Consider the following 10345-nt stretch of genomic DNA (forward strand, 5'->3'; position numbering starts at 1 on the left):
AAATTTGTTAGAATATTAAACCTCACATTTTTTGGCCGTTGTGTTTTCTGAGACTTGTTTAATTACTTTCCTTGGTGAGATTGATTGATGGAAGACTTTTGAAATTAATGTTTCATTCATGTCTATTTTTGTTAACTTGAATATGTGTATTAGGCCGCAGAATTTTGTCGTGAATACGACTTACTTTACTATGGGGTACCTTTTCAAAATTTACCCTCTGAGAGAGTGATAAGTTTTTGATCGTGAATATCTCTTGTTGTATCTAATGAATCAACATAATATTTGCTACATGCCATCGGAAATATGATCACAATGTTATGATAAAATTTTCAGTTTTGTGACATAATCTCAAATAATTCAAAACTGAGCTTTTCTGAAGTGTTTGGTATAAACGAGTATCAAAGAGGATAATTCATAAGGCGCGTTTGCCTTTCTCGTATTTTTAAAGCTCATAGCTCAGGTATCTATGAAAGGATTCATATAATCTAACTACCAATAGAATCCAAATTTTTCAACTTAAACGTGTATAGCAAAAGCATTGAAGTGTTTCAATAGTACACTATTGAAAAACCTGTCTGATTTTACCCATTTCAGCACTAGCCAATCAGAACGCGTTCTGAGGAAGAGAACAAAATATCTGCTGCTGTACAACAAATCGTTCGAGAAAAATGTTCCGAAAAGTGGTGAATATCGCAGTGAGTTCCTAAATTTGGTCCTTCTGAATGTTAGAAACGAATCCCTACAGCATATTGATAGGTTCTTTCAATAAATTATGCAAATCCGAAATGAAATAATCGACATTGAAATTCTGTATGCGGCTGTTTTTATAGCAGTTAGGACCGCCCATTAGTGAAAAAGCTACAAACGAAATCAGGTAAAAACAAACCTCTCAACAAAAATTGGATTAGTTTGGATTCTATCGCCACTGCGAGCAGATGTATTTTGTGTCGTTTGCAAAGCTAGTTTCGCTTCCGACAAGAGCGATTACGTCACAGCTGCCAGTCATTTGCATTGGTGAAAAAGCAACGCTGGAGAGCATTACAGAAAATCAGCCGTTCTAATGGCTCTAAAAGTTTTCTAAAGAACTATTAGGATTTCTTGCTCACAAATCGAAGGTAAATACCCTCAGTTTAGTGCAAATCTAGAACTGTTTGATTTGATTTGTGCACTTTTCGCTGTGTGAAATTCACAGTAATCTAGATCAAGTGAAGCCTTTATTGTTTTTGCGTAAAATGTGGAAAAGGGGAATGCTTGCATAATTCATACAATTGATCAACTAATTGGTATTCGGAAGTGTTAAGGAACATATCAGTTGTTTTCGTATTCACGACATCCAGTTATGTCTCTGACATTACCCACCCGCCTTTTTGTTGTTGTAGTCGCTCATTTGAAGCGTGATGTAAAAATCTAAAATTACAGTGATCTATAACTCATAAATGGCACTGACATGATTCTCACGAACTTAGATTCGAAACAATACTATGATTAATTGAATTCAGGACAGTGCGCAGGGAGTGTTTTCAAATTACCTTTTATATCGATAGATAAACAGATTCAGAAATATATTCAAAAAAAATATGGCGAGTTTTATTTTTCTGCTCATTTGACGGAACGTTTTGCTGGGAATCTATAAATAGTTTAGGTTTAATTTTTTTTTAATTTTTGCTTCTGATAAAAAAGCGATACCCATATGTAAAAGATCCTACAGTTGAGTTCTTGTAATTTACAGGCAGTGGAACTGTTAACTTCGAAGATACTCTTGAATCAGGGCTGGAAAAATCAAGATAAAAAAACATCAAATCGTAATCACTAGCGAAGATGATCGCTACTCTTTTTAAGATCAATTGATAAGTGATTTTGAGAGGGGCTGGGGTCCACTAGGAGATTGATAGTACCTATTAGCTCTCTCCGGACAGTACCAGCCTAGATGCCGTGTGGAATCCGGCGGAAAAAAATGAACCAAGAATAGATCCACTGGGTTCCTGCTTCCATGTCGTAAAAGACGACAATTGCAGGAGTTTCTTTTTCTTTCAGTTATTAGATATTTTCAATGTTTCACTTCTGATTACTCTATTCTACTAAATTATCGCTTCATTCAACCTATCAATTTCCGTATAGCTTCGGACAAAAGTTTTGTTAGAAATGTTTTTTTTTTCCATGTTATTGATTGTCTTTCAGGATTATAAATTGAATGATAAAAATCAACCTTTGCGTAAATCCGTTGATATTACAAAGTTAATAACAGAGATAATATATATCTGTATATTGAATACATAGTAAAAAACACTTGATAATAATATTTCAAACAATAAATTCATATTTTTCTCGGTAGCCGGCTGCCCAGATCAACCAATATAATCAATTAATAATTTTAATAAATAATTAAAACAATAAGCGGAAATAATAAAGAATGAAGACGCGCGTGAAATCTGTTGACCTTTATTCGGTGATTTAAAATGATTTTATAACAACTGTTTAGAATATGTCAATGCAATGAATCAACTATTTTGTCTAAATCCTATTCACTAGTTTATTTTGTATCACGTAATTTCATTTATAAAAAATAGAGAAGTTTTTATTCTTTTCGCGATAGTACTACAAATTTTTCTTCAGTTTCCTCGAATAAGAGCTGTGAATTAAGACTTCCCGGGACTTCAATATATGAGTTTAGTGGTGCATCCGAGCATCTTGAGACCGGAACATACTGAGTCGCGCGCAAATAATGCCAATACTGAAATTTTTACTAACAAATATCCTTCTCCCGTGACACTTGTGGAGTGCGCAGTAGTATATACGGCCTCTAGTAACAACAAGTGTTGGACTAATATCCCTTCCCATTCCTTAGACGATCTACGTTCGGGCCTGGCCGGCGCCGGTACTGATCAATGAATTCTGGGATTACCAGAAGATGTACATTGAAGGATGATTTACCATTCCCAGGTTGGATCATCTAGAAATTCCCTGTACAATTTCAGCTAACCCTGATCAGTAACGGAGTAGCAACCAGGGGTGGTCGCTCAAGCTCAACCTCAAGCTCAATTGATAATTGATTTTGAGCTACTATTATCACTTATTCCTGTAAGATCAAATCACTGGACGATTCAATCAGCTTTGAGCATTGTGGAAGAAAATCACATATGAGCAGGATCAGACATGAGTGCCGATTGATTTACGTCTAAAGTCGTTGATTCCGACGAACGGGGTGAAAATAAGTGATGGGAATATCAAAGGAGCATGTAAGGGAGAGTGTGCGGTTACCGGCACACTTTTCTTTTAAGCTAATAACTTCTGACTAAGTGCACACTATGCAGACATTTATACATCAACGGAAAACTGAATTCCTTAGCTAACAACTGAATAAGAAACTAAGTTGATTCAATCTATTGAAAAATTTTATTATCAATTTAGTAAAGTTATAAATTTTGGCCATTTCAAAAATGGTGTGACTACCGGCAACCCAAGAAATTGCGCTAAAAATGAAAAAATATAAATAAATTATTCAAAGAAAAAACGGAATTTATTCTTTTCGAAGGCGTTTTGGACAAAAGTCTTCATTGCGAGACTTCGCCTTGACTCTCTTGGTCGATGATTTGGATTCTTCCACCGGATTCGCGACATTGAACACGTTACTGCAGTCGAATTTATTGGCTGCTTATGCACTAAGCAACGTTTTTTTATGGCATTAATCAGTGCATTAAAGTTCATTGTCCTTGACTTGGACGATTTGTTTCAAAAGTCTTTAGACGAAAAAAGGTTTACATGTTAACTAAGAAATTTGATAATTTACAGTCAAATTTGCAGACTTAACATCTCTGCAAATCACTGACAATTTTTCGCGATTTGTCGAAAAAATGATAATCAAAATCGGTAGACATTTTGAAAACAACAAAAAAAAATTTGGTATTAAATCACGAAATAGATCAATTTCACCTCATAAATATTTAATCCACTCAGCTTTTCGATTAATGCTTTTCAATTTATGATACTATAAAAAAAGTCATAAAAAACTTGACAAAAACGTGAAAATCAACGCAATTAAAATTTGTTTTGAGCGCAGCAAAAAGTACAAGCGTCTGTTTGCTTTGGTATTCGGCACAAAAAGAACGTGCTGCTATTACACACACAAATGACATTTGTCGGAATGACGCTATCTGCTTTTCGTCAAAAGCTACGGTGGGGTGCCGGTAACCGAACATCTTCCCCTACATCAATGGTTTTCGTCAGTTCATATGCATGAGCAGTGTTGCCAGGTTATTTTTTCAAAAATCTGTCAAAACTCAAAAATTTATCTGGATTTGTCTGGGTCTACTATAAACAAGAAAATTTTTGCCGGGCTTCATTTTCAATGAGCAAAAAAAGTCTCCACACCTAAAGTAAAGAGGCAAAACCCGTAAAGATCTAGCGAGATATGACAAAATCTAGGAAAATTGGATAAATCTGAGAAAATTTGGAAAATCTGGCAAAAGATCTGGCTAGTTTGAGTATCTGGCGAAGCGACAAAAATCTGGCATTTGCCAGACAAATCTGGCAACCTGGCAACGCTGTGCATGAGGGTGCTCAAACTTTCAGGACAGCTCCTTTAACAGTCCTTATCACCAGAGTTGGGAACAAACGGTTTCGTTACGGCACGGTTTATGAAGTTTCAACACATGTTCGCGTTTGATACAAACCATGTTCGATTTCGCAACCTGTTGTTCAATTCACAATAATATGAATACTAGATAAAGGTTTTATGAAAATAATCAGTTTGGATCGTCATCACATTAATAATGTTAATTTAACAGTTTTCACTGCGCAATAGCAATACGCAATGCAATGTGAATATAGCGACAAAAGACTTTGTTCTACTTCCAACTGGTTGATGCTGATGATGATGTTCATGCACTATTTAGATTAAACCGAATAAAACGCTATTTGACATGAATTTGATTTACAGAAGGAACAGGAGCGCAGCTTTCGAATGGTGCGTTTGAATTGGCCTTACGAAATCCTGCACTCCTGTTACTTCTGTATATGATATTCAGGCAAAATAGGGTAATATTATTCAGCTGCATAGCACGCTTTGTGATTGGACATGTTTTTCTTGTCATCATAGTTATTATTCATCGCATCATGTATGTTAATATGATTAGCTGTTTTTATTGACCACGACGGTATAGCTGAATAAATTTCAAATACATCACGAAGCATGGAATTTCGATGCGACCGACGAAATAAACTCATCTAGTGGCCCTAAAATTATTGATATCGGATAATAGTTTTGACGCTTACGTCACTTATACCATTATTAACTTTTCTGACAGCTCTCCTACAACCACAAATGCAAATGAGATTGATTTGTTTTCATCAGGCATAGAAACCTCAATATCACCGAAACCGTATGTGGCAGTCATTATAACTTCAAACCTGTTAAATAAACAGAGTCTAACTTTGTTGCAATGTTGATTCCGAATCAGACAGTGATACTGATAACGATGAAGACATTTTCAAATTCTAAGTAAAATTTACTGTAAATCAAAACAGTTGCTTATTTCCACCCTTGAATTTCAAACTGGAAGCAATAGTGATAACAATACAACTTCTACTCTTTTAGCCTCATGATCTAGGTTCATTGTCTCATCTGCTAACCGCCAAGGACAACCGGAGGAAAGGTTCTAAGAAGGATGATGCCAACTCGACGACCTCGGCAACGCCTACCGTAGGTTCGAAGAAGATGACACCAGTTATGCAGCTGCTACCACCTCCACCGAAGGTAAGCGCCCCCTATTGATCTCCGCTTGTGCACGATTTATCACTTGAACAAACAAAACCGCACGCTTTTTCATACGCTGTCATCACCCACACGAGAACCGATTGATTAATCGCATTGATTCGGGATACATTTTAAATTTTACGCTCAAAGCTTTGTTTACATACCTGCTTCTAACCGACATTTTGACATCCAACCACAAACCGCTTAGTTTATTGATCAGCTAGCTGGTGGCCGCGACGGCTACCCCTTAGATCTTGTGATAACAGTGTTTCCCGTCTTATTCTTTTTTCCTTTTGTTTTATATGTATTTTTTGTGTACATAAAGACTGACAGCAACAGTCCTGATGGGGCGCTCATACTACCTTCAATCGAGGTAATTCAATGCTCCCATTGAAAAAAAGCCAGTTATATTTTGAACCCCTTCCCGTGTGTCCTCTACCGACGTTGATCGGGTAGCAGCAAATCGTTCATTGATAGAAAAAAAAATATTTCCGTTTTCTGTTTCCTTAACTCAAACAGACCCTTGCGGAGAAACGTAACCGATTGGAAGAAGTTCTGGGCCGCCTGATGACAAAACTGAACACGAATCCGGCTGCCTTACCCGTGGTGGACATCAGCTATCTACTGACCGGACGGGGGGCACGTCTCCGAAGAACCATCGCCAATGCCACACCGGTTCCAATTATTTGAGAGTGGGTCAAAAAGCGTCGGAAGCGTCGCAAATGGAAACGCTATTACGTCTAATCAGCGTACATCCGCCGTCTGCTCATACCGCAGATGGTTGGAACTTTTGTTTTCTATTAGGATTAATCTTCGCATCAATTGTGTATATACGGGCCTACAAAGGGATCCAGTAAGATACTTTTCTTCTGGTTCCGAGCCTTCATTGAGAGTTTTTTCATCATCTGAAATTAAGTTATTTCAATTATTTATGACATTTTTGCAGAGTTTTGTTTAGAATAAATGAACATTGTTTTGTTTATATATTGTTTTTTTTTATAATTTTTTCTAATGATGAATAATGATTTAATTATACTTACTCAATTTTTAGTTACGTCTTAGAATATTTGTTATAAAAAGTTGTGTTAATTGATCGAATAAAATACAAAATATATGAAAATTCTTACAATCAAGAGTTCAGATCACAAACTATGACAATTTGAATTATACTCATTCATGCAGTTGAGCTAGTATTACAACACTAAACAAAACTGACACTAACTGCTACTGGTTGATTAACTTATTACTAGCTTAAGACAAACATAGCCAGAAAAAAAACAGGTAACTTCTCAAAGTTTTTTTGGCAATTGTAAGAATACATTTTCAAAACGAACTGAGCACTAGAAAGGGTAGGCAAAGCAAACGTATAAAGTAATATATTTAATGAACATTTTTGGTTGGTAGATTGATATATAAATATGAGAAGATTTTTTACGTAGAAGAGCAGCGCAAAATTTTCGGAATGATGAGGTAAATTGTACTAGGTAAACACACTCTCGCTTACTCAAAGCAAAAATGAAACAGATTTTGGTAGAACTACGCTGTTAAACCTGCTGTGAAGAAGATGAAAACGAAGATAATTCAATTTTAAATCATTCTGTCGTCTTATTTGCTGACCATATCCGAACACATTCCATAGAGTCAAGTCAAACTGGTTGTACGACTTTCTCCCGAAGACTATTTCCCAGAAAATAAAGCAACGAAGTATGTACCGTTCTCCAGAAAACCATATTCACGAAGGTAGGGGAGAGTGTTCGGTTACCGGCATTTTGTTTTAAGCTCATAACTTCTGACTTAGCGCACATTTTGCGGACATCTATAAATCAATGGAAAGCTAAAGTCCCTAGCTAACAACTGATTAAGTAACTAAGTGGATTCATTTGATTGTAAAAATTTTATTATCAATTTAGTGAAGTGATAAATTTTGGCCATTTCAAAAATGATGTTCGGTTACCGGCACCCCAAGAAATTTTGGAAAAATATAAGTAAATGCAATAACTCAAACGAAAACCGGAATTTATTCTTTTCGGAGGCGTTTTTGAAAATAACATTTTGATGGCATACCTTACCTTACCTAACAGCTATAGGCCTGGGGTGTCCTTTACTGTATTAAGAATACGTCTCCACATAACTCGGTCCATTCGTTGCCAGCCACTCAAGGCACGGACGCATCTAAGATCACCCTCCACTTGATGGATCCACCTTGCTCGCTACGCTCCTCTTCTTCTTGTACCAGTCGGATTAGATTCAAGAACCATTTCCACTGGGCTGTCGTCCGACATTCTTATGACATGCCCAGCCCATCGTAGACGTCCGATTTTAGCTGTCCGTACGGTAGATAGTTCTAGCAGCTGTTGCAATTCGTGATTCATACGCCGTCTCCACGTTCCGTCTTCCATCTGCACTCCGCCATAGATGGTCCTCAGTACCATTCTTTCGAAAACACTGAGGGCGCGTTGGTCCTCTGCCAACATAGCCCGGGTCTCGTGGCCATAGAGAACAACCGGTGTAATGAGCGTTTTGTAGATAGTCAATTTCGTGCGGTGGCGTACTTTTCTCGATCGGAGAGTTTTTCTGAGTCCAAAGTACGCACGATTTCCTGCCAAAATACGTCTATGAATTTCTCTGCTGATGTCATTATCGGCGGTCACGAGTGAACCCAAATACACGAACTCGTCAACCACCTCGATATCGTCACCGTTTATCAACATTCGTGGTGGAGGCGTTGTGTTTCTTCTCTAGAGCCTCTTCCTCTCATGTATTTTGTTTTCGACGCATTTATGGCCAGTCCGATACACCTAGCTTCAGCTTTCAGTCCGATGTAGGTTTCCGTCATCTTCTCAAGGTTACGTGTCACAATATCAGTATCGTCAGCGAAGCCAAAAAGTTGTACGGACTTTCGGAAGATCGTGCCACTCGTGTCGATCCTCGCTCTTCGAATCACACGTTCCAAGGCAATATTGAACAAGATACAAGAAAGTCCATCACCTTGACGTAGCCCTCTCCGAGATTCGAAGGGACTCGAGAGCGTCCCAGATACTCGGACGTAGCACATCACTCTATCCATCGTTGCTTTGACCAATCGCGTCAGTTTATCGGGAAAGCCGTATTCGTGCATGATCTGCCATAGCTGTTCTCGATCGATTGTGTCGTCTGCTGCTTTGAAGTCAATGAATAGGTGATGCGTGAGTACGTTGTATTCACGACACTTCTGGAGTACTTGTCTTATCGCGAACATGTGATCCGTAGTGGCGCGGGCTCCAGTAAATCCCGCTTGGTACGGCCCTACGAATTCCTTAGCTATTGGTGATAGACGACGGCAAAGGATTTGGGAGAGTACCTTGTAGGCGGCGTTCAGCAATGTGATTGCGCGGTAATTGCAACAGTCGAGCTTATCCCCTTTTTTGTAGACGGGACATACAACTCCATCCATCCATTCCTGCGGTAGAATCTCCTCCTCCTAAATCCTAGAAATCATCCAGTGCAGCGCTCTAGCCAGTGCCTCTGCTCCATGTTTGAGCAGCTCGCCTGGTACCTGGTCACTTATCTCCGACAGATCAGGTGCTGGGAATCTGGCTGAGCGTGCACCCAGATTGATTCCTGTACCGTTCTCTGTATCTTGTGCTTCGCCATTCAGATGCTCGTCAAAGTACTGCTTCCACCTGTCGATCACCTCACGTTCGTTCGTGAGAAGGTTACCACTGATATCTCTGCACATTTCAGCCTGTGGCGTGTAGCCTCTACTTAAGCGGTTCATCTTCTCATAGAACTTCCGTGTGTCATTTGTGCGGTACAGCTGTTCCATCGCTTCGCGATCTTGGTCTTCCTGGTGGCACTTTTTCCTCCTGTTATGTCTGTTCCGCGCCAGTCTGTATCGTTCCTCGTGCGCTCTAGTGCGGTGTTGCAGCATCCTCGCCCTTGCTGCATTCTTCTCTTTGACCAACTGCTGGCATTCGCCGTCAAACCAGTCATTTCCTCGTTTCGATAACCTCGTACCTAGAACGGTTGCAGCAGTGCTACTCACGGCGGACCTTATGTTCCTCCAGCCGTTTTCAAGAGTCGCCGCGCCAAGCTGCTCTTCCGTTGGTAGCACTAGCTCCTGTTGTTGCGCGTATTCCTCTGCAGTACGAATGCTACGTAGCTGCTCGAGGTTGAGTCCCGGCGTTCCTGTGCGACGAGTGTTGTGCACCGTCGATAGTTTTGAGCGCATACAAACACCGACAAGGTAGTGGTCAGAATCAATATTGGCACTGCGGTAGGTGCGGACATTGATGACGTCGGAGAAGAATTGCCCGTCGATGAGAACGTGGTCGATTTGATTTTCCGTATGTTAATCAGGTGATCTCCAGGTAGAGACGGGTTTTTGGTCGGGTACGGGAAAAAATTTTTATTTTCAATCGGGTACGGGTAAATTTTTTTTCTGATCGATTACCCGACCATTTGTACTTCACATAAATATGTTAACACGTTGACGAAAATTTTTTATTGCAAAACAGTTCTTCCAAAAAATAAACAATTTGATTCAAGGGGTTTTGACATTCGCGCCTAGGACCAGACCTGACAATTGGCATATTTTTCCAGAAAAAAAAACAT

The 10345-nt window shown here is 39.0% G+C and overlaps 1 protein-coding gene across 3 annotated transcripts in view; it reads left to right on the top strand.

Moving 5' to 3' along the window:
* LOC131432726 (histone-lysine N-methyltransferase ash1) overlaps positions 1–7344 on the top strand; it is a 44416-nt gene extending 37072 nt beyond the window's left edge. For 2 of the 3 annotated variants that reach the window (XM_058599196.1, XM_058599198.1), the window contains 3 exons: positions 5594–5752; positions 6078–6125; positions 6272–7344. In XM_058599196.1, coding sequence (XP_058455179.1) covers positions 5594–5752; positions 6078–6125; positions 6272–6442 — 378 coding nt within the window. In that variant the 3' untranslated portion in view covers positions 6443–7344. The remainder of the gene's footprint in view (positions 1–5593; positions 5753–6077; positions 6126–6271) is intronic. The other variant, XM_058599197.1, reaches the window with a different exon arrangement.
* Positions 7345–10345: the final 3001 nt, after the last annotated feature.

The sequence above is a fragment of the Malaya genurostris genome, chromosome 2 (assembly GCF_030247185.1).
Source record: "Malaya genurostris strain Urasoe2022 chromosome 2, Malgen_1.1, whole genome shotgun sequence".
Lineage (NCBI taxonomy): Eukaryota > Metazoa > Arthropoda > Insecta > Diptera > Culicidae > Malaya > Malaya genurostris.